A 27,597-nucleotide genomic window follows, 5' to 3' on the forward strand; every position below is an offset into this window, starting at 1 on the left:
TTTTTTTTTGTATTTTTAGTAGAGACGGGGTTTCACTGTGCTAGCCAGAATGGTCTCAATCTCCGGACCTCGTGATCCGCCCGCCTCAGCCTCCCAAAGTGCTGGGATTACAGGCGTGAGCCACCGCGCCAGGCCAAGCTGTGCTAAATTTATTTTTTACATTTTCTTTCTTCAATAATAACCTTAGTTGATTGTAACATGTTTATTTTATAAACGTTTTAATTTCTTTAAGCTTTTTGACTTTTTGCAATCATGCTCAGCTTAAAACACATATTTTACAACAGTAGAAAAATATTTTCTTTCTTTATATCCTTATTCTGTAAGTTTTTTCTAGCTTTTTTTTTTTTAACTTTTTAAACTTTTTTGTTAAAAACTAAGACAAAAATTCACACATTAGCCTAGGCCTACACAGGATAAGGATCATCAACATCACTGTCTTCTACCTCCACATCTGGCCCCACTGGAAGGTCTTTAGGGGCAGTAATATACATGGAGCTGTTATCTTCTATGAGAGCAATGCCTTCTTCTGGAACACCTCCTCAAGAAACTCATTCCTGAAGTTGTTTTACAGTTAACTTTTTTTTTGTAAGTAGGAGTACACACTAAAACAATGATTAAAAAGTATAGTAAATACATAAATCAGGAACATAATCTATTTATTATATTAAGTACTTATCAGTAACACTTATTAAATTATCATTAATACTTGTAATTAAGTATTATGTACTGTACATAACTGTATGTCCTATCCTTTTATATCACCAGCAGTGCAGTGGGTTTGTTTGCACCAGCATCACCATAAACATATGAGTAATATGTTGTGCTACAACTTTATGATGGCTATGATATCAGTAGAGCTGACAATAGCCTCAATTTTTCAGCTCTATTATAATCTTATGAGACCACCATGGTATGCCATCCACCACTGACCAAAATGTTACATGGTGAATGACTGTACTAAATAAATATTTCAATATTTTAATTATCAACATAATCATCACCATATAATATTCAGCTGAGCAAAGCTGCCCAAACTTGATTCTCACCTTCCTCTTGCATTGGCTTCTTGGAAATCAAGGAATGAGATGTCAGGAGAATTTCTTCATGATGTTGGCTGCCATTTAAAATTATAGCTGCGTATAAATCCTGTCTACCTCCAAATTTATTTGTGTGAATGAGCATCATTTGAAAAGTTAGAAGATTTACAGTTGACCCTTAAGCAACATGGGCTTGAACTGCACAGGCCCACTTATATGCAGATTTTCTTCTGCCTCTGCCACCCCTGAGACAGCAAGACCAACCTGACCTCTTCTTCCTCCTCCTCAGTCTGCTCAACATGAAGATGAAGAGGTTGAAGGACTTTATGATGATCCATTTCCACTTAATGAATGGTAAATATGTATTTTCACTTTCTTATGCTTTTCTTAACAACATTTTCTTTTCTCTAGCTTACTTTATTGGAAGAATACGGTATATAACACATATAACATAAAAATTATGTGTTAATTGACTTTGGTCAACAGTAGGCTATTCGTAGTTAACTTTGGGAGAAGTCAAACATTACACACAGATTTTCAGCTGCACAGGGGTTGGCACCACTAACTCCCGTGATTTGCATGGGTCAGTTCTATATTGAATTTAGTCTTTTCCCTATTTTGTAGTCCTCTGAAAAGCCATGCAAATTTGCTGGGAATCCAGAATCAATCAAATATAGAGCTCTGTGGATTGCAGAAACTTTTAACTATGTCACACAAAAACACTAACAAAATTTTTTTTAAGTGAAAAAAAAAATAACTGGACCAGAGTAGGAGAAACACATATCATTTATTCATTCAAGTATTTATTCAGTTGCTTTCCTTATTAGTCCTTCCTTTCTAATCTATCAAATCTCATTGGTTTGTCTCACAGAAAATCCCTTTGATATGAAATGTAAATTTCCAAATCTGCTGTTCCCTCAGTACTTTCACTATTATGGCTCTGTGGACTCCTATGTTTAAGACTATACAACAGAAGTAACCAGAAATACTTCTTCTCTCACCTTTTCCCTAGTATTCCTGTCTTCCTCTCCACATCTCTTACTCTTTGTCCTAAATGTGGAAATTGACAGCTGAAAATTTAAAGTCACTACCTTATAAAAGACTGATTTGAAGTTTTTCTATGTTATTTTTTAGTTCTAGGAAAACATCTTAAATCTATAAGTCAATAAAAACACTTCAAAGCAGAGACCACGTAACATTAGCCATCAAAATTCATCATGATGTGCTGGGCACAAAAGATTTTCTTAATGAATTATCCATTAAGATGTCAGATAAATTAATTGACATAGAATTTTCTAAAAGAAAGTAGAAGGAGAAGGAAATAGTTAAGTACCCCAGATGCTGAAGGAAATCAATAGACACTGAGAGAAGGGCTGCAATAATTCTCATGGCTCCTTTCCACTTTCTAGTGTTCCATAAACCTGGTATTTTGTTGTCTCTACCTCATACTATTTAATTGTTCTTCTGAGAAAGTAGACTGCATAAGTTGACGTCAGATCCGTTTTGGCTTTTGAGTTCCAAATGGGAATTTACATTAATAATACAATCTGCAATATTATATTACATTAACTTTATCACCCATGTTCCCCTTCTTCCTCACTATCCAGAATTAATAAAGAAACTAATAATCCAGCCACTGAGAGTTTGGACTCTATAAAAGGAAAGTCTATTTTACCACTTACTTTCAGATGTTGTTGAGTATGAAACAACACACTCAAGTGAAACATTTCACTTGAAAACGCTGTCTTCCTACTCTTCAACTGCCCCACCTAATGGCAAGAGGTATGAATAACAGCCATATTCTGGATCCCCTAGTTGAAGAAACCCAACAGTAATTTTTCAGACCTGTGCAAACTTGTAGCCCTATGATTGAAACATGCATATTTTCCCCTCACCTTCACAGTACTGCACTACACTTATTTACAGTGCCTGAATTCATGCCACTTGCAAGCTTTTAAATTTGTTTCTAATGACAACATTTTGTCGTTATAGATGAATTGTGGTAAAGTTTACTGAGATAACAAAGGCTTCGCATATTCTCATTCTATTTAGCGTTAGAGAGGACCACAGAAATCATTCACTTTCCACTATTCCTGTTTCACAAAGAAGAAAACTGAGATGCAATGAGGTAAAATTATTTTTCTAGAAATCACATACATATTTAGTGGCAGAACCCTGGTCTTCAAGAAAGATGCTTATCCATCAGACTGCTGCACCCACCCCCGAAAGCATCAACCTACCACCATTTTCTGATAACTAAATTATTCCAATCTTTACTCTTAACAAGAGAAAAGTGATATTATGCCCTTTAATAAGCTCTAGGGAAAACAGTGGGGGTGGGGGCCTTTTTAAAAGTTAGAACTTGAATTAGAAAACACAAATTATAATATATACCCAACAAAATTAAGTACATTATTGTAAAAGAGACGTTAGCAAAACAGATTTATCCAGCATGTGCCATATATGGAAGATTAGTATCGTGGATAAAATTGTTAATGCTTTCCAGAGCCCAGGGTTTGGTGTCCATAACTGAAATTAACCATGTTTCTTGGCAATGTTGTCCCTATTCTTCCATGTCAACTTAGAGTCGGCCTCTTTAGGTCTCCGCAGCTGAGACAAATTACATTGTATCTCTAAGGACCTATTTAAAACCTTTTGTTGGGTTTTGCTTTGCTTTGAGCCATTTGCTTTGTTGTTACATCATTTGAATTGTTTGGAGGTTTTGTGTATTTCTTTTATTCTTGGTAGTAATATTTGATCTACAAAATCCAAACTTACCTCCCAATTCTAAAAGGCAGCATTAGTCAGTGTGGCCTTCAGACCGTCTACATCAGAATGACCTGGAGAGCTTGTTTAACTGTGGCAATTCCTGGAGCCCTTCCCAGAGATACTGAATCAAAAGTCTCTTGGGATAAACTTCAAGAACATGTATTTTAAGAAATCATTCCTAATTATGTTAATGCATATTAAATTATAAGACTCAGTACCAGGAAGAAAAAAAAAGATGCTACCCAACCACAAATGGCAAAGGAAGAAATTAATTTTCCCTTATCCCAGAAAGCCCAACACTTGGCACCCCTTTTACTTGGTACCACAGACTTAGTTTGTAGAACTCCTTAAATTAATGAGAGGTTTCATTAGCAGAATTTAAAGTGGTTCATTCCTAGTCCCTGTCCTGAGAACAAATTACACAGAACCACAAACAGATGGTTTTCAGTTATCTGTTTTTTAAACAATCTAAATTAATTGAAAAGCACAATGTGTTATTATCAAATAACAGCTCTACCAAAACCCTACCAAACTAAAACTCAAGGTCCTTTTGAGGGAAAGAAAAAGAGGTATACGGGCTTATGCATCTCTTTTTAATTGAAAGCCTGGGCTAACTCCTGAGCCAGCTATGTTGTTTCATAAACTGCTTTGGTCAGTTACTATAACACATAAGCATGTTTCCTCTTTCCCTTTCCCATTGTTATTCTCTCTCCACTTTTTCCATTTCTACCCCTATTTTCTTATTTTTGGGGTAGGTTTAGCCACACACCATTCACTTCCTCTGAGCAACTTGGTTTCCAGAGCAGCTTTTTCCAGCAGTCTTTCCTCTTTCTAATAGGAAATGTGGTTTTACATTTACCCAAATGCAGAGGCACATGTGGGTCTGATCCTACAGACAGCAAAGGTAGACTGACAACTAACTGGCTGATTCCAAATTATACCATATATGTTCTCTTCCGATGATTATAATACTTGTGCTCATCGCTTCAGGGATGCACAAGGCTCAGTTGTAGCACTGCTCTGGAAACTAGTTAACCATATTGAGACTTCTTTATGGGGTGTGCCCTTAACTAGCACTGTCAAGTCTGTAAACTTATTTCCTCCAACCTTTCATACAAGGAGGCACTATTTCTCACTATTCCCAACCTCCCCTACCACGCCAAGCCTTGAGTTAAACAAGAAAGGGGCAAGATTTGGAAAGAAAATATTGACTTTGAATACAAATGAAAAGAAGAAGCCTGGCCCACTAGCCCCAGGACATCCCCATCGACTTTCTGGAAATCTGTGCACACCACAAATGAGATGATGATATTGGAGAGGAGAGCATTCTAGCAGAAACCATCTGGTAAAGCCTGATCTATCTGTTGGTCACTCTTTTCTAGGAATGAATGTATCATTTAAATATGTTAACCTCAAAATGCCACAGAGCTGTCTTTAATACCACTTAGCCTCTTTATAGCTATTTATTCTTCATTTTGTTCTATTAACCCTCTCTTTTATAACACTTTGTTTTTAAGGAAATAATTTGATAAAAATAAATTCTTCTCAAACTCTCAATATGATGACAAATCAAGCAATAGATTGGGATATTAATAAAATTATTACTAAATTATCAATAATAATTCTAAATATCAGGTAAAGAGGAAAACCAAGGATGCAGAGTAAAGAAATCCTTTATTTACAACTAACAGGAAAACTATTCAAAGGCACTGGTCAACAAATAAACCTGGATTAAAAATAGAATTTTTCCAGAAGTCTAAGTGGAATACTTCTTATGTTGCAAAAACCCAAAACCTAGTGAAATCTGAAAGTTAATTATTTCCCTTTTCTCCTTCCATTCTATTTAAGCAATCAAAAACTCATACTTCCACAAAAAGGATGGATTTTTCAATAAATGGTGCAGAAACAAGAGGATACCAGTTTAAAAAAAATATGCGGCTGAATATCTGTGTCACTACTCATAAGTAAATATGTTGATTACTGAGTAAAAATACTAAATGTTAAAGAAATGAAAACATGCTCACAGAATGATATAGCCAACATGGAACTGGCAGTCAAGGAAAATGTGATGGAAATTTTGGCTCTGTTAATTATGCTGGGATTCCTAAATCATTGCAGAAGGACATGAGCTGGTTTTGTTTTGTTTCTTAATTGACATTCTGTCAATTAAGTATGCATTTATCAAATACAAAATGATGTTTTGAAGTATTCTACATTGTGGAATAGTTAAATCTAGCTAATTAACATATGCATCAACTTACATAGTTACCACTTTGTGGGAGAGCATTTAATACCCACTTTCCTAGCATTTCTCAATAATACAATATATTGCCATTAACTGTAGTCACCATGCTCAGAAATAAATCTCTTGAATTTATTCCTCCTATCTAAAATTTTGTATCCTTTGACCATTTGTCCAAGCCCCCTCCCCCAACCTGTCTAGCCTCTCGACCATTTTCTTCTTTATTTCTATGAGATCAATGATTTTAGATTCTATATAAGTGTGGGCATACAGTGTTTCTCTTTTTGTGCCTGGCTTATTTCACTTAACATGAGGTTCTCCAGGTTCATCCATGTTGTTGCATGGATGACTGAGGTGATTCCATATCTTGGCTATCATAAAAATAGTGCTGCAATAAACATGGACTGCCCTTTCACCATTGTGTTTGCTTGGCACTTTTGACAAAACTCAGTTTGCTACAAATGTGTGATTTTATTTCTGGGCTCTGTATTCTGTTCCATTGGTCTATCTGTTTGCTTTTATGCTGGTATCACGCTGCTTAAGCTAATTTAGCTTTGTAGAGTATTTTGAAGTCAGGTAGTGTGGTGCCTCCAGCTTTGTGCTTTCTGCTCAATAATACTTTGGCTATTCGGGTTTTTTATAATTCTAACATTAATTTTAAAATTTCTTTATTTCTGTGCAGGATGTCATTAATATTTTGGTAGGGATTGCACTGAAACTGTAGATCATTTGGGGTATTATGGAAATTTTAACAGTATTAATTATTTGAATCCATGAACATGAAATATCTTTCTATTTATTTGTGTGCTCAATTTTATATCTGTATAACATAATAACATTATTATATATAATTATATATAATAACATTTAACTTTCGATCTATGTGTGTACTTACAGGTGAAGTGGGTCCCTTGAGGGCAGAATATGATTGGGTCTCTTTTTTTAAATCTATTTTTCTGTCTTTTGATTGTAGAATTTAATCCATTTACATTCAGGGCTTATTTATGGGTAAGAACTTACTACTGCTATTTTGTTCATTGTTTTCTAGTTGTTTTGTAGAGTCTTTCTTTCTTTATTCCTCTCTTACTGCCCTTCTTTGTGGTTAAGTGATTTTATGTAGCAGTGTATTTTGATTCCTTGCATTTTGTGTTTTATGTACCAATAATAGGGTCTTCCTTTGTAGTTACCACGAGGCTTATAAAAAACACTTTTTAAAATTTATTTATGTATTTATCTGAGACTGAGTCTTGCTCTGTCGCCCAGGCTGGAGTGCAGTGGCACGATCTCAGCTCCCTGCAAGCTCCACCTTCTGGGTTCACGCCATTCTCCTGCCTCAGCCTTCTGAGTAGCTGGGACTACAGGCGCCCGCCATCACGCCTGGCTAATTTTTTGTATTCTTAGTAGAGACGAGGTTTCACCATATTGGCCAGGATGGTCTCAACCTCCTGACCTTGTGATCCGCCCGCCTTGGCCTCCCAAAAAAAAAAAAAAAAAAAAAAAAAAAACACTTTATAATTTTAACAAGTTATTTTTCCATTGTAGTTATCATGAGGCTTATAAAAGACATTTTATACTTTTAACGGGTTATTTTAAGCTGATAACAACTTAACATGGATTGCAAAATAAAAATTAAAAAACTCTAAACTTTTACCTCATTCTCCCAAACACATTTTGAATTTTGGTGTCACAATTTACATCTTATTATACTGCATGTCCTGTAACAAATTATTGTAGTTATTATTTTTACTAATTTAGTCTTTTAACCTTTCTTCTAAAGATATAAGTGATTTAAACACCACCATTACAATATTAGAGTATTCTAAATTTGACTATGTACTTTTACTAATGAGTTTTATATTTATAGATGTTTTTGTGTTACTAGCATTAACACATGTTTTTGTATTATTAGCATTCTTTTATTCCAGCTTGAAGAACTCTGTTAAGCATTTCTTTTAACACAGGTCTGGCAATGATAAACTTCTTCAGCTTTTGATTTTCTGGGGAAGTATTTATTTCTAAAAGATGGCTTTTCTGTGTATAGCATTCTTGGCTGGCATTTTTTTTCCTTCAGCACTTTTAATATATCACCCAGACCCTCCTGATCTATAAGGTTTCTGCTGAGAAGTTTGCTGATAGACATATTAAAATGCCCTTAGGTGTTGTATGCTTATTTTCTCTTGTTGCTTTCAGGACCCTCTCTTTGTCTTTGATTTTTGAGAATTTTATTGTAATATGTATTGAATAGTCTTATTTTAACTGAATCTGATCGGAAATCTTTGACCTTCCTGATCTGAATACTTATTTCTTTCTCCAGATTTGGAAAGTTTTCTGCTTTTATTTCTTTAGACAAACTTTTTACTCCTTTGTTTTCTTCTTCTTCTTGACACCAATGACTCAAACATTTGCTTTTTTGATGCTGTCACATAAACCTCATATTATGCTTTTTTCATTCCTTTCATTCTTTTTTTTTTTTTTTTTTTTTTTTTTTGAGATGGAGTCTTGCTCTGTCACCCAGGCTGGAGTGCAGTGGCATGATCTCAGCTCACTGCAAGCTCCGCCTCCCGGGTTCACGCCATTCTCCTGCCTCAGCCTCCCGAGCGACCGTGCCCGGCCCTTTCATTCTTTTCTCTCCTTGAACTGTGTATTTTCAAATAACCCTGTGTTTAAGTTTACAGATTTTTTTTCTGCTTGATCACGTCTGCTGTTGATGCTATTTTATTTTCATTTTGTTCATTGTATATTTTAGCTCTAGGATTTCTGTTTAATTTTAAAAATTGTTATTTCAATTTTTCTGTTTCTCATTGTGGGTCACTTAATGTTCTCCTTTTTTAAAAGAAATTGTTTATCTGTCTTTTCTCAACATTCACTGAGCTTTCTTAAACAGTTATTTTGAATTCTCTGTCAGGAAGTTCCGCATCTCCATCTCTTTAAGGTCAATCACTGGCACTTTATTCTGTCCATTCGGTGACATCATGTTTCCCTGATTATATCTGATGTTTGAGGACATGTATCAATATCTGTACATCTAAAGAAGTAAATACTTATTCCAATCTTTACAGAATGGATTTGTCTAGGAATGGTCTTCAACAATAAATCTATCCAGAGATTCTGGGCAGAACTACTGGCATGATCCCTCTGTCCAAGACTACTGTGGCCATTGCAGCATTAAGAGGTACTCTTAGCCTGGGACTGCTGCCTGTGCAATCAGGTACAAAGCCCTGAGATATAGATATTTTCTACGTTAGGTTGCAAACAACTCTGGCTATAACAAGATTTATTAATACTGTTAAGTAAAGTGTGGACATAGTGAAAGAACAGCTAAAACCCAAAAGAGCTAATCAAGACTCATCAAAGTTAAAAGCAAAATCTTTTGAAGAAGAATGTTTTCCTGGATAGGGGTTTAGAGCAGATTTTCCACTTGGCATAGTAATTTCAGGAGGAAGATTTTAATGCCTCAGTTTTTCCAATTCCATAATCCCCGTTTTCTAATTCCTCACTGGAAATAACTTATTGGCTATTTTCTAACTAACCATTCCACTGTAGGCTCCACTCTCCCTCACAAGACATTATGAATCTCTCCATGCTGCCCCTTCTTCTGTGAACCCTCTTCTGAGTAGGCAGGCTGCATAGCCACATGTATGTATATAGTTGTCCCTTGGTATCCATGGGAGATTGGTTTCATAACTTCCAGTGAATACCACGGATGCTCATGTCCCTGATATAAAATGGCATAGTATTTGCATGTAACCTACACACATCCTCTTGTGTACTTTAAACCACCTCAAGATTACTTATATTATCTAATACAATGTAAATACTATGTAAATAGTTACACTGTATTTTTTACGAAATAATGACAAGGAAAGTCTCTACATGGTTACTACAGATGATTAAAAAAGTATTTTAAATTTGCAATTGACTGAAACCACAGATGCAGAAATCGTGAATATGAGGGCTGATTGTGTATGTCTAGGTATGTGTTAGTACATATTTATTAATATGGCTGTACCTCATGCAACATAATGATTGAAAATAAGAAAAAAGAACAAAAGAATGCAGTTGTTTCTCAGTATACCACTAGAGCTCTTGTTGTTGTACTTATTATTACTACTTTTTTCATTTTGTTCATTGTATTTTTTAACTCTAGGATTTTGCCTTCTTTTCCTCTTCTATAAGATAACCTATCAGAATACGGATAAGACAGCTTGCCATGGAGGATTATTAATCTCCCAGAACTATTTCAAATAGCTATCCCTAAAGCATCTAGGACATTTGAAAGGAAGTTTGTTTGTCAAGATTAGGGGAAAAGAGAAAAACCATAAGAATGTTCAAAAACATGGGCAAAATTATCCATAATCTTCCAATAGAAAAGCCTAACTAAGCAACATACAAAAATAGGGAAACATTAAAGAAAAAGGTCAACTAAATTTTTTACAACACAAAAGATGTACCTCCACTGTTTATTATTGTTTAAACTTTCATATATTTATATACTGTTTAGGAGTTTTCAAAATATCTTAAATGAATTTGCTCAGATTTTTTTCAACTGAAATATTTAATTCATCCCAATCTAACCTCTTCCCTCACAAAGAGCACAACAATTTTTTTGCTGGGGTTGATTTCTAAATCTATCTATGAGATAGAATTCATTCCTACTGTAGAATGGACAAAGAGAAAAGCTGAATAAAGGCAAGAGATGAAGAAATAAGGCATTATTTCTAACTCTATTTTTAATTCATTTATTAATCCACAATCAATTAATAATAATATAAAGTTTTCATTAAGTCCCCATTAGTTAAGACATATTCATGTTGAGTGAGATATAAGCATGCAAGCATTCCAAGTCTAAATAAACTATTTTGGAATCCCAGTTTTCCCTCTGTTCCCTTTATTACTGCAGAGACAGATCCTTAAAAAATTGAGAGAATGCAATAACAATAATATTTTAAATCTATTAATTTCCATTCTTCTTGATTTTAGCATAATATTATGTCTCTTTACTTTTTGTGGACCTGCAAATTATATTTAGTTTGCATTATCAACATGAAAAGCCTAAGAAACTCAATTTCACAACAGTTCCCAGAAAATTGCTCAGTTTCTACTCTATTTTCTGCATTTTTCTTTCTTTTCTGATGCCATTTTTACCTCATAAATTATACTGACCATGATCTTTTTAGAGTCTAATTTGGATTAAATATTATAATTATTTTAATTTCAGAAGAAAGAAAATTTACATAGCATTAAGGAATAGCCAACCTAGAATATTATGCCACCATATGGCATATGGATGGATAAAATGGTACTGTGTTAGACACTTTAACGTGCTTCATCTCATTTAGTTTTTATAACGATCCTATGATGCAGTCATTATCACCTGTATTACTTGGGATGAGTCAGACAAGGCTCAGCTTGGTAAAGTAATGGCTAGCAACTGATAGGCTAGCCTTTGACTATTGATCTACGTGATTCCAAGGATACAGAGTAAAAGGGAACAAACTAAAAAAGAAGGAAAAGAGTGAACAGATCTCAGTTAAGGATTTGAAAATCTTCCATTCAAATGCCTTCTCCATTACCTGATAAAAGTGTTTTCTTGTCTACAAATAATAATAATAATAATAGCACAGCCTAATGTACAAGGTTGTTATGAGTTGCAAATAAGGTAATATTTTTTAAGAGGACTTTGTAAACTGAAAAGCATGCTACAAATGTTGTATATAGTATTATCATAATGAGGCCTCTGTACACAAAATAAAGAGCACTTGATTAGAGCATTACAGTGATCCAGAAAAATCATGAAGAGAAACATGATAATGACATAGATGATACATAATGACTTAACAGATGAAACAACAGAATAGAACATCTTATTAAATTACAATAAACTGTTGAGACAATTCTGAGAATATGTATATCTCTGACTCATTAATTTCCAGTATTGATAATGGAAATGATGAAACTTCCAATAGTTTTCTTTTAAAGAGGAGAAAAAGCTGGGAAAGCTTAAGTGAAAATGGAAAACCATAAAATCTGTCAGATGCAAAGTATAATAATCTAACCATTGAAATATTTTCAAGTTTGGGATCAAAATATGTATCTGGCAGCACAGGGTTATGATTGTTGAAATAAAGAAACTATCTTCTAGATACTTCAAAATCACCTTACCTTCAGAAGTTAAAATATTGTGGAATTTTTATCAAATAATACTCCATGTACCAAAGATGGAATAACTACATTGTCATTTGTTGATGTGCACATCAGCCAGATAGCTAGTTAAGCAAAAATAGTATACACAAATCAAACTTTGTGGCTCCTTTGTAAATGTAAGGCAATAAACCATATGAGAGAATTTCAATTGTTTTTGGAGAGAGAGAGAAATAAACCATATTTCTAGGTAGATACAGTTGATTCCTAAAATTATATTGTTCTGAATATGTACAGGGAGAGATACTCTTTACAGAAAGGGACCATTGATGAAGGCTGTTGTGTGTTTTCAGAATTCATCTTAGTTCTACTGAAGTGCAAAGTAGAGACAAATTGAAAATTGGTCATAGAAACAATGAAAGCTCAATTTTAAAAAAGTATAAAACTTAGAGAAATGCATTTATCTGAGGTAGAAGGAAGGGTTAACACATCCAAGGAGAAACTGAATAAAAGCTCTTACTATTCTGAAACTCACATAGGCTTTATAAATATTTTTTCCAGAAAGGATTAAAACCTATCCCACTGTGGATTTAAATCCAGTGAAATCTGAATGACCATCCTCTAATTAGAAATGAAGTATTTGGGAAGACATGTTCAAAAGGTCATAAGGCCTGTATGGCCACTTATCTTGGAGAAATTGCTATTTGCATAGGTGCCTTCTTACAAGCTATTTACGGTTATAAAAATGAAACTGGATAATGTATTCCATACTCATATCCAGACAGGAGGTCTAAAGTTCACTCTTGAGCAAAATATATCCATATACTAACTTGAAGGTTTTAAAATGATTCGACTTTTCAGTTTTATTATTAAAACCTACATAAAATATTGAGACTTTTTCCTCATATTCTCTTATTTCAAATATGTGTGTTTTAGGTATTTTAGACATAGGTATCGGCTCCTTTGTGTACTTTAGTTTGTTTGTCCAAAAAATAGGAATAATAATAGTATCATAGAATAGTTACATAAAATATTAGTGTCATAGAATAGTTCTGAGAATTAAATGAGTGAATATATATATATACAATAGATATATATACACACACACACATGTTGGCATTTGGTAAGGTCCTCAATAAATTTTGATCACAGAATATTGTATCAACCAAATTACTTTATAAGTTAATTTGAAATAGCATAACCTTATGCCAAGTACTTCAGTACACACACACGCACACACACACACACACAAATATGCAAAATATTTGAATGTATTCAGACTTCTGTGGGCAATACAATAAACAAAACCATCTCCCCACATAACAATGGGACATTTAGAGCCCTTCCCAGTATTTCTGGGAAATACCTCCAAAGGGACAGGTGCTTCACCAAGCCTAACGATTTGTAACAGCTTCCTCTGCACACTTGTCCCAATTCCGCAGCCATCGTGGCTTTCGCTCTGCCCCCGCTACCTTTCTTCCCTGTTTTGTCTCCAGGAGGAGCACAGCCCTTCTATTCCCACCTTGAGGCAAAATTGTTACAATGCTGTTGTGATTACAGAACGTTTAAAGAAAGGGTTGAGGGGAAAAAAAAACAGACAAATCTTTAAAACTGGTTACTAGAACTCATTCATTCTAAGGAGGCTTTAACCGGGCCATCTTTGCTACAGGGACAATTGGTAGTCCCTCTTCCTAAGCCCTGTCTGCTGCCAAGTGGCTCTATCCCTGCAGAACTTTCTACATCTATTCACTTACCAGAGTCCTCCAAAGCACTGCCACTCCCCAAACTTCATCTCTTGAGCAGTCAGGGGACAAGTTTAAAAATCCTAATACTTTATTATGCAAAAGAGTTTACCTTCCTTGTGATTTAACAAAGGCTGATAGAGATCCCCAACAAGCCTCTATTCATAATTAAAATGTCTCCCTAAACAAAAAATCCACTTTCTGTCACAGAGTGCAAAAATATCTACAGTTTACAATATAACATTGTTATCCAACTGTGAGGATAGCTATAAATATAGATACTTGACTATAAATATGTTACAGTTTCTCTCCAGTAGGCACGTGGTGTAACAGGTACATTAGTACATATGTGATGCCTACAGTTACATTTGTGTGGCTCCAAGGTTTAGTGACCAAAGTAAGGAATTTTGAATCAGAAGAACTGAAGTATATCTAGGATTCACCATTACTAGTTGTGCAATCTTGGCTAACTCACTTAATCTGTCTAAGGCTCATAAAATGAGGATAAATATAACTGCCTTTCCTACCTGTAAGTTTTTATAAAGGAAAAAAACAAGAAAATGTTGTAATAGTATATGGAAACTTAAAAGCATTTTGCAATTCTAAATTATTATTGTTATTCTTATTAGTCACATTAATACATATATTAGACTTTAATTCCATTTGAATCTGGTATAATAAATAATTTAACATTTCATCTAATCAGTCTTTGCTATAATTATGCCTCACAAATATTGAATTATGAATGATGGCTGTAATAGAAATTACACACACACACACACACACACACACACACACACAATCCGGATCCACCTTATTATGAATTTAGTATTTAAAGGCTATCTTAAACTGTAATCAAAAGCAGTTGTGAAAAGACATAGATTCAAAACACTTAGTACACTATTAATAGGAAAAAATAGAGTTGCCACAGAAACAGCTAATGGAGCAACAGTCAGCAGCTTCCATATATAATTTTACTACTTATCACTACCGTGGTATATTTTAATGAGACCCATCTTGGGAAGAAAAAATAAGGTGATCCCCAGGGCATTAGTGGAAAGGGAAGTCAAGCTGAGATGAGGACTTAGAAATATGTACCCCACAAATACATGCAATAACACCTGTTGCTGGTTTAGATGTTGGGCGGGATGATGAGTCTGGAGCTGAGGAAGGTTCCCAGGGCTCTGCCTTAGGCAACTGGATAGCTGAGGCAGTAAATATAATAGAAAATATTTAGAATATGTAGCAATATGTTTAAAGATGAGGAAGAATAGTGGATGGATCTAGTTTGGGAAATGTTGTGTAGATATTATGAATGTCCAGTAAGCACTTGGTTAGAGTTCTGTGACTAAAACTAGAAATATGAGCTAAATATGGAAATTGAGAGATAATCAAATAGAAGATAGTTAAGACAGGAAAGGAGATCTCTTATGATCTTTAAGGTGTCTTCATACCTTAAAATGTTACATGGGCCAATGACTGAATCTTGGGGAATGGCATTGTTTAAGGAACATGCAGCCTCAGAAGGAAATAGCAATAACTACTAGAAAGAAAAAGATAAATACTAGAATTGTCAAAAGAGATATACATGGACGGGAGTGACAGAAAGGACTGGATGGTCTAGTTCATAGACCAAGGTAAAAAGGAGAAATAGCAGAGAGATTAGCTAAATTGCAATTGAGCCTATAGAGGGAGGAGGCAATTGACTAAGCCTCTGAGGCAATAGAGGTGTTGGTCTTGAAAAGAACAAATAGCTTTACCCTCTCAGATTTGAAAAAGGAAAGACAAAATAAAATGAAGATATAGGTGCATATTACTTTGGGGACATCAGAGAGAATAGGAACCTAAAAAGTTCAGTCAGAAAAATTTAAATTCCTGTTTTAATTGAATTATTATTGGGTATAGAATTCTGGGTTACTGGGTTTTGTTTTTCTTTCAATACTTTAAAGATGTCATTCATTTTTCTTCTTGTTCACAATGTTTCCGAGGAGAAATTTGCTGTAATTCTTGTCCTTACTTCTCTTTAGGTAATTTATCATTCCCTCCCTCTGGTTGCCTTTCAGGTTTTCTCTATGTTGTTGAGTTTTAGCAATTTCAATATAACATGACTCTGCACATGTGTGTTTATTTTGGTATATATCTTGCTTGATACACTTGGAGATTTTGAGTCAGTGATTTGGTGTCCATCATCAATTTTGGAAATTTTTTCAGCGATTTTTTTCTTCAAACAGGTCTTCTCCCTTTTTTTCTCTTTCCTCTCCTTCTGTCATTTCAATTATGGATACGTTATGCCACTTAACATTGTACCAGAGTTCTTGGATACTCTGTTATGTTCTTTCTTTCTCCCTTTTATTTCCACTCTTTTTTCTGTTTGGGTAATTTCTACTGACTTATTTTCAAGTCCAGTGATTATTTCCTTAGCTGTCTCACGTCTACTAACAAGCCCAAAGACATTTTCTTTTTATCTCTTTGACTATGTTTTTAATTTCTAGCATTCCCATTTGTTTTCATATCTCCTGTGAAATTACCTATCTGGTCTCATATGTGGTCAACCTTTTCCTTTAGAACCTTTAAAATATTAATCATAGTTACTTTAAATTCCTTGTGTGATAATTTTTATATGTGTCCCATGTATCACATGTTTGTATGTATTATCTCTTTGGAGTGCTTTCTCTTGCCTTTTCATAAGCTCATAATATTTTACTGAAAGCCAGATATCTTGTGTAGGACAGTAGATACTGAGATAGATATTTTTGGAGGCTTAAAGAGGAATAGATTGTGAAATGGCTTGCCAGTTGTTATTTTCTTAATATTTGCTCCCGCTTTAGCTTTGGGTCTTCCCTTAATGCTGGGCCCTAAAGAGAATGTGTCTCTTGAATTTCTTCCATATCCAACCATATTCCCATATCATTTTTACTCAACACTTGTTAGGCTGTTGGTAGCAGGCCAGGAAGGAAGGGCATTCCTTGATGTTCTGATTAAGACTCAGTCTTAGGTAGGTAATGTGTACCTCTGTATCAGCAATGTGGCCTTCACAAGTGCTCCTGCAACTTTCTCCAATTGTTGTGCAAATCCTAGCATATATTCCATACCCCACCCCTGGGGATAGAGCATTACTTTTTTCTCTTGCCCTCACCACGATCATTCTTCCTACTGCCACCATCACCAATGGGTTTCCTCCAGTTCCCTAAGACAATGATTTTTCCTATTCTCTTTGCCAATTAACTCTTTTATTCCACTGGGAAATGGTTGTGGTTTTGAAGGTGGATGCTGTTCTCCCCAGTCTTTCCTGTGAGTGCCTGGTGGGGTTTGTGGAGAAAAAGCCTGCTATAGGATGCACCCCCTAGGTCTGCCACCTCCAGTGTGTCACATTTTCATGCTAGCCCATACTCAGCCTTTAGCAATTCATTAAAATGTTTAGCTGAATCATCTTGCTGATTTACATGACATCTGGTGGTGTCTACCCAAGGAGAAACAAATGATGCCATCCTCTTTCTCCTTGCAGGTGCCTGTCTTTTTCCAGATTTTGAGTTGTTTGGTTGCCGTACAACCTAAATTTGCTGGTGCTTTTTTAAAAAATTAATGAATGGGTAGTTTGTATAGTTTTTTCTTACAGTAAGAATGAGAAGGACACTCTTTGAAGCTCTCTGCATCTCTGAGCTTAAATCAGAAGCTAGAGAGTTTACTCTGGAATTTCTTAACTTACCAAAATAAAGAACTTGAGATTATTTACTGTGAGTTATAGAAATGATAAGGGTTTGGTGAGGATGATGATTGTTTGGATTAATTGATTTTTCCATGTCTTTAAATATTTTTATTGGAATGGGGGTACTCTTGGCTGATAACTGATCCCAGTATTTTCTAAAGTCTTAAATGAAAACATCTAGGAATGTGAGACACAAAATGTTATTTTAAAAGAAAAGGTGTTATTCCAGCTTTGAGGAAAGATTGCTCCTTTAGTTTGACAAAAGACTGGTTAAGGTCCGTGTCTGGAACATAGATGTTCCAGTCTAAATGCCTTTGCATAACGCTGTAAAAGGAGTTTTTGTTGTGGGCAGAGTTATATCGTTGTAAATTATTATGTTTACTTGAACTTGGAATAAGGGGCTTCTCCTGGCTTTCCTGGAGTAAAGGGCCTGGAAACCACGTAGGATATAAGAAGAAAGACATTTCACTGTGGGAAGATAAGCAAAGCAACAGGGGGTAGGTCAGTAACTAAGCAGAAAGGACTGGGTTTGTCCTGTCATGCCAGAAATGATTTTTTTTTATATTCAATCCTATAGTTTTCTTTCTACACTATGATTTTTTCCCATTATGCCCAGGACTCAGTAAAGTTTGGTTGCATGTCACTGCCTGGAACTGGTTATAATTCAGGAAAGTGAGGAAGAAACAACACTGTCCACATTTGGCACAACAATTCAGATGTCTCTGTTAATGGAAAAACAGACAGGCTTGGTGGGACCACAGGTGAAATGCAGGGGTCAAAATGGTAGTTTTCAGAAGAGAGCTGGTTGCTGGTCAAAGCTGCTGTCATTGGGATACAAAGCAAAAGGATTCAGATTTCTTCAAAGCACAACCATTCAAAATATTCCAGCTCTTATCAGCAACATGTATGGGTAAATTAAGAAAATTAATGTTTAAAGCTGCAAAAATTTTAAATAATTAATTCTCTGAGGTCCCAGTAGAATGAGGTTATTTTCAATTCCATCAATTCTTAGAGGCAATAAATGTCCAACAAACAGAGGCAGTGATTTTGCATACTTGGCAGAGGTTCGATGAACTCAATTTATTAATTGGGATCCTGTTTATACTTTGGGTGGAAAGGACAGTCATTTGTTAGGTTAAGAAGAACCTATTCTTTGACTGCAAAGTTCATAATGTGAAAAATTATTATTGAGCCTGATCTAAGAAGTACACAATCTTGGAAATACCTTGTCATAGCTTTGGAGTTGAAAGAAATCTTTTCGTTTATTTAATCTACTCCCCTCATGTTACACATGAGTGATATAGAGACCAGTGAGGTCATTCACCCAAAGTCACGTAACGGTAAGAATTTGTAAAACTAAGCCACAAGATAATTTAATGAATGACGTGTATTACTGTAATGAAAGTATACAACTTTAGTTTTAAATGAGCAGATGCCAATTAACATATATGTTCATCTTCCTGATGAATGTCTACATATGCACAAATTATATACACATTTATAAATATAATAGTGAGAAGTTAAAGATTATAAACTAAAATGTTTAAATTTTTTATAATTCAGAGTATGATATTAACAATACAAATTTAAAGAACCATAAATACTTCATCAGACTGTTAAAAGATCTTGATATAAGACCATTTTATAATTTCCTCAAAAAATACCGTCCCAATGCTAGAAAACCCTGTCAGAAAGTTTTAACTTAAGTCTATTCTGAGTCACTTTTACCAACTTCTAATTGCATTTTATGGTGGTGGTTTTCAATTCTCCCTTCCTGCATTAGGATGTTTTCAGCATTGTTTCAGGAAATCAAAACATGTAAATGCTTTCCAAACAGACAACAATACTACCCACTCAAGGATATGATCTTCTCTGACTATTTGCCAATTATTTCATTTACTTTGGGTGAGGAATGCATGTTCTGAATCCCTGCATGAGCACTTGCAAAGAAAAAAAAAACAACTGGAAACTTTTACTTTTTCAGCACTTATATGCAGACATACTGGAGATCTCTCATCTTTTCCTCCAATCCCTTGTTTATTTTGAGCATCTTTTCCTCCAATCCCTTGTTTATTATTGAGCAATGTCTAGGTCTCTTGGTATGTTCAAATAGAACCCTGCTGGCAAATCAATGCTATATAATGACCTCTTCTAGAAAAATAAAAGTTGGACATTTAATAATATTTTTAAGGACATACAATAAGCAGAGATGATGGCATTTAAAGCTTGTTGTTTCTTGTTTTAAATTAATTTATAGAAAGGATTGCTTAGGTTGTAGTACTGTGGTGTTATCATTTGTTTTCAGTAATTTTAATACATTTATCTAAAAGCCAATATGATTTCATAAGCAAGATCCTCTGAAAATCTTAAAGCCCAACCTGGAGGTGAATTGATGGTGTGTTAACTCTCTGAACTGCTGGGGTACCATTTGGTGGTATACAGTTCCATGGGATGTAACTGTCATAGTTTGGTCAAATAGTTGGTGAGGGCTTAACAAATATCATAGATTGTATTAAATTCAGGATGTTGAGGGCTACAAGTACAGTCAAATCCTTACTACGGAAGCAATATTGCCAAAACAGAAGTCCAGACTACCCGAGTAGGAAGAATGGCAGTGGGAGGGGAACATCACCATAAAAAAGTTATAAGCTAAATGTCTTATTCTCAGTTCTTGTGCTATAAGTGGGGTGGTATCCCTATCCCCATGTGTGTGGCATATGACATATCCTAGGTAATAGGAAGAACAAGAAAGCAGGGTCAGGGTCTCTCTAACTATATACCAATGAACCTTTCTTGGCCTTGCTATCGTGGCTTTTAATTTGCACAAGTTAGGGAAATTTGTGAACTGACAAGAGTGACCTTTTTCAACAATAAAAGTAAAGTTGTTATCTGCTTATTGATGGATTAATTCCATTTAGGAAAGCTTTAAGACTTAAAGGTTTTGGTGCAGAAGTATAGAACACAATTGATTATTGTATAGCATTTTTAAAATGATTTTTGCGTGATGATTTGGCTTGGATTTTTTGTTTGCTTTATTTTTTAATGTGATTTCAATGCTGTTTTTCTCACTTTACCCTTGAAAAAAATTATGCTAGATATTGGAGGCATTTGATAATAAATCTAATTACTTATGGTTCTCTTACTCCCACTTCTTCTGCCCAGACATAGATGCACAGATGCAAAGCCAGAACTATAACTCAGGGACAATTCCAGTTCTGGCCTTGAAAGTGTTGCCCATGGGAAACAATGTAAACACACCAATAATTTTAATTGAAGTCAATTTTTTAGTTTTCAAAACATTTGCCATTTTAATAGTGAAAAAAGCTAAACAAAATTTTAAAAGAAAATTACCTTCAGTTAAAAATAAGCAGCCACTATAAACATTTTTCTAGAGCAAATACTACTGATAGAAAACTCCACCAATTATGCTTTTCTTCAAAATTTCACTTTGTTATAGAGAGATTTTGTCTGTAAGAATGATTTTTTAATATTCATTATCAATGCAACAAGATTTCTCTCCATTTTTTTTGTATTTGTGGTGTTTACACTGGTAAGTACAATATATGCAATTATTTCTTGGACATAATCATTTGTAATTCAACTTCAACTTGAAATTGTCCAAAAATGAAATAGCAAACACATCACAATACAGAAAAAAAGTGGAGCTTTTTCCAAGATGACAATTTAATGATTGGCTTTGGCCACTAAAACACTCATGTGACATGTGATTGATTTAAAGCAAATGGTTGCTGATCAGTCCCTATTCTTTCAGACCTTTCCTGTCATTCTCACATTTATTTATACTCTTGGCTATTCTTATACTATTGTTTATTATCTGAGAAAAATTCTTTTTATCCACCCTGAAATAATCTATGTTTCTGCAACAATGAGCATAATTGTCAATTATAGCACATTATTCACAGCTCAAAATATCCCTACTAAACAGGGTGCCCACAACGTGATGAAGTGCAAATACACAGAGACTTCAGAGAGATACAGAACTTCAGTCTTCCTACAAAGAATTAAAGATTAAAATGGAATAGATTTAGGTGATCAGGGTTAGGGAGACAGGGTGGTGAAATAATTTTAACAAATTGCAAAAATTATAAATTTAGTTATCAGATATGCTCTATGAGGGTAGAGAGAACATGTATCTTACATTGGATACTCAGAGCCTAACACACAGTAGCCATTCAGTAAATATTTGTAGAACTTTGTAAAGAAGGAGAACAAGCTGGAAGGCAGGTATAAGGACCAAAGGAGTGAAATCTCTAAAACTACAACTTCTCATATCAATTTGTTGTGAATAAAGACACAAGCAGGAACTTGGTTTTGTTTTGTGTTTTGTGCTTTTGAAAGGATTTTACCTACAGCATCTCCTGTGACCTTCTTTGGACACTACTGAATGAATACCAGTGAAAAAATCAGTTTATACATCCTTAACTTTATTAGGATTCTAAGCTGCAACAGCTTTGGCAATCTCGTAGCTTAGGTGGGGTTGAATATAGTAGAGAAATGAAGCCCACCTAGGAAGGAATTTGTTATTTTTACTTTAACAATACAAATAAAAATATTCTATCTTACAGGGTAATTGTGAGAAAAAATGAATGCAAATAGCTCTGAAGTGCCATAACAAAATGTACTATCTTTTCCAAATTTAGTTTTTGGCTGCCCACTCCGGGCGGACACTAAAATGCAGATAAAATGGCATAAATAACTCACCCTGGGTCATTAGGTGAGTGACTGCTTCTAAAAACTCAGCAATGTAAAGGTACAGATGGAAAAAAATATATATTTTCTTAAGAATAAAATCACTTTAGTTTACAAAGTTTGTACAATATTTTTAAAGTCTTCCATGAAAATAAGCAATTCTAGGGAGCCCACTGGGAAAAATTTCACCAGATGGGCTCGTAGCCCCTGGACTCAAAACTGACAGCCTGTTTAGGTGGGCTTTAAATTCATTATGGAAAGAATGTGCCAGATACCCTGTGTCTTCCAAACACCCAGGAGTTGCTTCCAGTTTTGAATGAACACTGAACAACAATTCTATCAAAAAAGAACAGGGAACATCAAAGACATCTGGTGAGTGACAAATTTATCCAAACGTAGAACATCCATAAGAATCCTAAGTCAAATAAAGGGCAATTTCATCAAGAAAATTAACAAATCCAATTGAGTAGATGACATCTTGAATATCTTCAAACTCGTAGGAAGAAAATGATTCAGTGTACTAGAAAATTGGGAATTTAATGGAAAAGACTACAAGAAAGTTTAGAATTTAATACACAAGAAAATTTATTAATAAATAAGAATTCAAATTTATCTAGTTTATTCTCCAGATGAGAAGATTCATAAAACTTCATGAGTTTGGAGAATAACAGGGATGGTTATATAACATGTGAGGTTATATAACATCTGATGGTTTTTGCAGGTGGGGTCTTTGGGAGGTAATTAGTATTAGATGAATTCATGAAGGTGGGGCCCTAATGATGGGATTAGTGACCTTAAAAAGAAGCAGCAGCAGAGAGCTTGCTTTCTCTCTCTGCCATGTGAGGACCCAGGGAAAAAGTAGCTTTCTGCAAGCCATCAGCAAACCAGGAAGAGAGAGCTTACCCGGAACAAAATTGGTTGGCATTTTGATCTTGAACTTCCCAGCCTGCAGAATTGTGATAAAATACATTTCTGTTTAAGCTACCTAGTCTATGGTATACTGTAGCCCAAGCTGATTAATATACTCTCTTTGCCCTGATGCTTTGATTTTATCTTTATTTGGGAACTGGTCTTTGATTCAACTTACGAATGAGCACAACATGACATCGAATCATAGAAATTCATAACTGCTGGGAAACAGAACAGTCACATAGTTTAACCACCCATCTTATGACTGAATTGTTTGAGTTGAAGAGTGACTAAATGGTCTTCCAAGACACACTGGAACCCCTCTCATGCGAGGAACTCACTAAGTAAGGTGATCGTTTAAGGATGATCTTTTTTTCTACCTCTTTTGTATGCCTTAAATTTTCACAAAGAAAGATGCAAGACCTACAAGAGAGGCATGTAGGGAGGAACAGAGACTGTTTTAAATTTCGAACATTTCCTTTGGATTTCCAAATGTCATAATGCCAAAGATAAACATCCTCAGATTCTAAAGAGAACTAATTCTTTAAACTTTCTTCATCAAAATCGGGAAACATCTACCTCTAAGTATACAATTTTGGATTATATTACGGCAAAAACGTAAGTGTTGGAGGGTTATATGCTCAGACTGGAGCAAAATAAAATGTTATAGCCCTAAAGTGACAACTTCTAGCTAGGCAATAAGTCTGGCTCTTTTTTCTGATAAACATTAACTTCTGCTTAGAGTCATTTAATTAAGTGGAAGCGTTTTCTTTATGCCAGTGGATTCTCAAGAAGCTAGGAAGCAGTGAAATGAGAGTTCTACTGTTTACATTTGGATAAATGTAGGCAACTCAGGTTCTCTTAATCTGGAAAGCTTGAGCCTTTCCACCAAGATAAAATTTTTTGCATTAAACAAATACAAATAGGAAATCTCCTAGCATCATTAAGTAGTCTCAGTTCCTTAAAGTCACGGCTCAGTTAATCATTTGCTTTTACAATGTTTTCCTCCAAGAATAGGGAAATGTTTAATGACATATTTGTAATTATTCAAAATATTATCCCTTTTGCCTTCACACATTTTTTTTCAGATCACGTCTCTGAAATTCAACAAAAGAAAACATTATATGAATAGTTTGCTTTCATATTTAATTTATAATAAGAAAACTCAGTAAGAGAAAGATGTATTTGCAGTTTGGTAGTTTGTATGCAGGTCACCTCCTATTAAAGTGAGTGACTTTGTATGATGATAAAAGGAATTCCAGGCTCAAAGCCATGACCCCTTCTTTTATGCAATAATCCATACAACCAAACACCAACCAGTAAAACACATAAATTGGAACAATTCCTCAGAGTTTGTTGAATTTACTTGGTGGTTATTAAACACAGTATTCAGTCAAAGGATTGGCATATCTCTCAGCATATCCTCATTTTTTAACAAACACAGTTGGGCATTCAATACTTTACCTGCACATACTCATGCCTCACCCTTAAAAGCTGGGTGGTAACTCCATAGAAAGAATGAAAGATGGCCTTGGGCCACCACAATAGAATCACTGGTTATAACACAAAGTGTTCCCATACTAGAGAAATGTGTTTGCATTTGTGGTTTTTCTGATGCCTTCAAATGAATGTTCCTACGTCACAACTACATCTGTTTGGATGCCTTATCCCCCTTGGGTAAATGAACAAAGGGCTGTGTTCTTAGCGCTTGCTCGATGGAAATTAACAGTCTGTTTTCATCCTTGCCTTGTGTGGCTTTGAGTTGCTCTATTTGCTTTTTTCCATACACTAATATAAATTTAAAAAGTATCATGACTGTGGTACCTTAAGAACACTACGTAATTGGAAATAAGGTTTAAACTTCAGTGGAGCCCTGAGGATGTTCACTTTAAAACGTTTTTTAAAAAAAGATTAAAAGAAGAAATTAGAGATATATGCCAGGGTAGAAAGCTCATGGAAGGGAAGAACTTTCAGAATGTGACTGGTTGAAGTAACTAATAACATAAGTATAATTTATGCTTTTGGACTTGCCCAGAAGCTTTCATATTCAAGACATAAATTCCCTATATTTTGACTTTTAATCATATATTTTCTGCATGCACTCAAAAATTAGAGTGTTCAATATCAGGCTAGTAGACTTATATGAATGAATGGTAAGATATAAACTAGCTGGAAGAATTCTCAACAAATGCTAACCAGGCCACATAGACGAACTAGTCTTTGTTTGTTAATAAGCTGTGTACAGTCAGAAAACTGAAAGTTAACTAAAAGTTTCCCACAAGCCTAATCATGACAGCATAGTATTAAAATCCAAAACCAAAACTAAAATGTTATATGTACATGTGTTTAGAAAATAGATGAAAACAAAAGTTACTTACACTTTTGCTCCGAGAAAGCAAATCACAGGTATTTCTTTTCATCATGGTGTTCTAAGTAATTAAAATGGGAACTAATGTTTCCAGTGTCAATGCTCTCACTGCAAGTATCCACTCAAAAGCCAACTGGAATGCTGAAAAGAAAAGGAAGGAAATGTTTAATCAAGTATATGATTAACACTTGCACTTTGAAATGCTGTCTTAGACTGGGACAGTTAATTCTTAAATAATTCATCGGAACAGGCTAAAACAGTGCTGTGTTTAAAGCAATAAAAAAGTATACATAAGCAACATTTCCAAAACAGCTTTTGTTAAATGTAAGTTAGAGATTTCAAGCACCATCTGTTTTCCATTAAATATTCAACTCTACAGTTTTAGTGGCTGAAAAAAAAAACAGACATGGTAGCCATAACCTAAAGTTACATGTATAAAATGAAGATGCAAACTGAATTGTGTATATGTCGATTCTTGTTGGGACAGCTAAGGACTCGACAATTTTTCACTAAGGGATCACTAAGGTGATCCACTGCTGGAGGAATCTTACTTACATGTGAAGAAAAGAGCCCTCTAAGCAACTGCATCATTGCCTCTTGTTTCACTGACAATAATCAATAGTACCTTGAAGCCAATCCAATGACTCTTCAGTAAATTTAGTGAGTTCTCTACCACTTTAGTTCTAAGTGGTTGTAAGGAATACTTGAGAAGACAAGAACAAAAAGTATAAGCAATAACTGTTAAGTAAGCAGTAACTGTTATTTCAAGGAATATTCCAGAGTAATTGCCACTTGAATGACATTGATATCCTCATTACCTAACTAATCTTCCCTTTCTCCTAGACACTACAATGGAGATTCTCCGTATTGAGTTTTGAAGAAAGAACAAATCGAATAGCTATATGTGTTGTGTTCATTTATGATATTCTGCTACATCAGGACACAACCTACATATTTATAAGGTATATTTGCCTGTGGGCTGAAGTGCTTTCTGGGAAAGTACTGTAAGGGAAAGGGGATAAAAGGCTTGGTCAAACCACAAAAACTCTGATATTGCAGGTTTAGGCTAATACTGTAGGTGTAGGCTGATGCTAACAGCGGCATGTAGTTCTATCATTTGGGTTTGTTCTAAGCTTCTCAAAAAACATGTGTCTGAGACTTAAGGAAAAGAGTAACAGTGACCAGGGTCTGAAGGAGCTAGTTTTGCTAAAATGATCGAAAAATATTAAAGTACAAAGTAGTATGAATTATACATTTAAAAGATAAAAAACAAAGTAACTATGTATCATTTTTTAAAAAACATACGAAATGGAAACAGAGAATCCTGCAGGGAACACAGCCTTTTTAAAGGCTGAAAATACTTGTTTGGAATATATGTGAGGCACCCTCTCAAGTCTTCTCAAAATAAAGGGCAGACATTTTGCGGGAGGTCAGAGGTCCCATAACAGCAAAGTAGAGGTAGAAACAGAGAAATAAGGTTCACTGTGGCTAAGAATATCTCTAGATGCAACTTGGGGACTCAAAGGGAAACAAGGGACAAAGCCTCCTTCCGAGGTTGATAGAAATGCTTGCCTGAAGATTAAAGAAAAACGCACAATCAAATGTGAGTTGCTAAGATAAATACTGTTTCTCTGAGTGTGTTTGGATTTTTTCTAAAGGAGTAGGATTTGAAGGGAGGAGCTGATCCACAAATGGAAAGTTCTCAGCTAGTATACCTCCAGGAATTGAATCACCTTTACAAATTAGCATCCTATAGGTCCCAGAAAATGCAGAATTATGTTATTCATGTAATTTAGGAATTGGACAGAAATAATACAAACTGAACGAAATACTCTATATCTAGGGAGAAAAAACTTTAGGTAACAGCTGTAGGAAACATATATTATCAGAGAAAAACTTATTCAAAATATTTAATTATTCATCCAGGATTTAATGAGCAGCCTTAGGGACAACCATGGAATAGTTGCCCCACT

General features: G+C 34.8%; 1 protein-coding gene across 1 annotated transcript in view; it reads right to left on the reverse strand.

Annotated features, from left to right (window-relative positions):
• Window positions 1-27,597, reverse strand: part of PDE4D (phosphodiesterase 4D) — a 1,540,268-nt gene that overhangs the window by 1,193,264 nt on the left and 319,407 nt on the right. The window contains exon 2 of the mRNA XM_003265958.2: window positions 25,635-25,765. Coding sequence (XP_003266006.2) covers window positions 25,635-25,679 — 45 coding nt within the window. The 5' untranslated portion in view covers window positions 25,680-25,765. The remainder of the gene's footprint in view (window positions 1-25,634; window positions 25,766-27,597) is intronic.

The sequence above is a fragment of the Nomascus leucogenys genome, chromosome 18, assembly GCF_006542625.1.
Source record: "Nomascus leucogenys isolate Asia chromosome 18, Asia_NLE_v1, whole genome shotgun sequence".
Classification (NCBI taxonomy): domain Eukaryota; kingdom Metazoa; phylum Chordata; class Mammalia; order Primates; family Hylobatidae; genus Nomascus; species Nomascus leucogenys.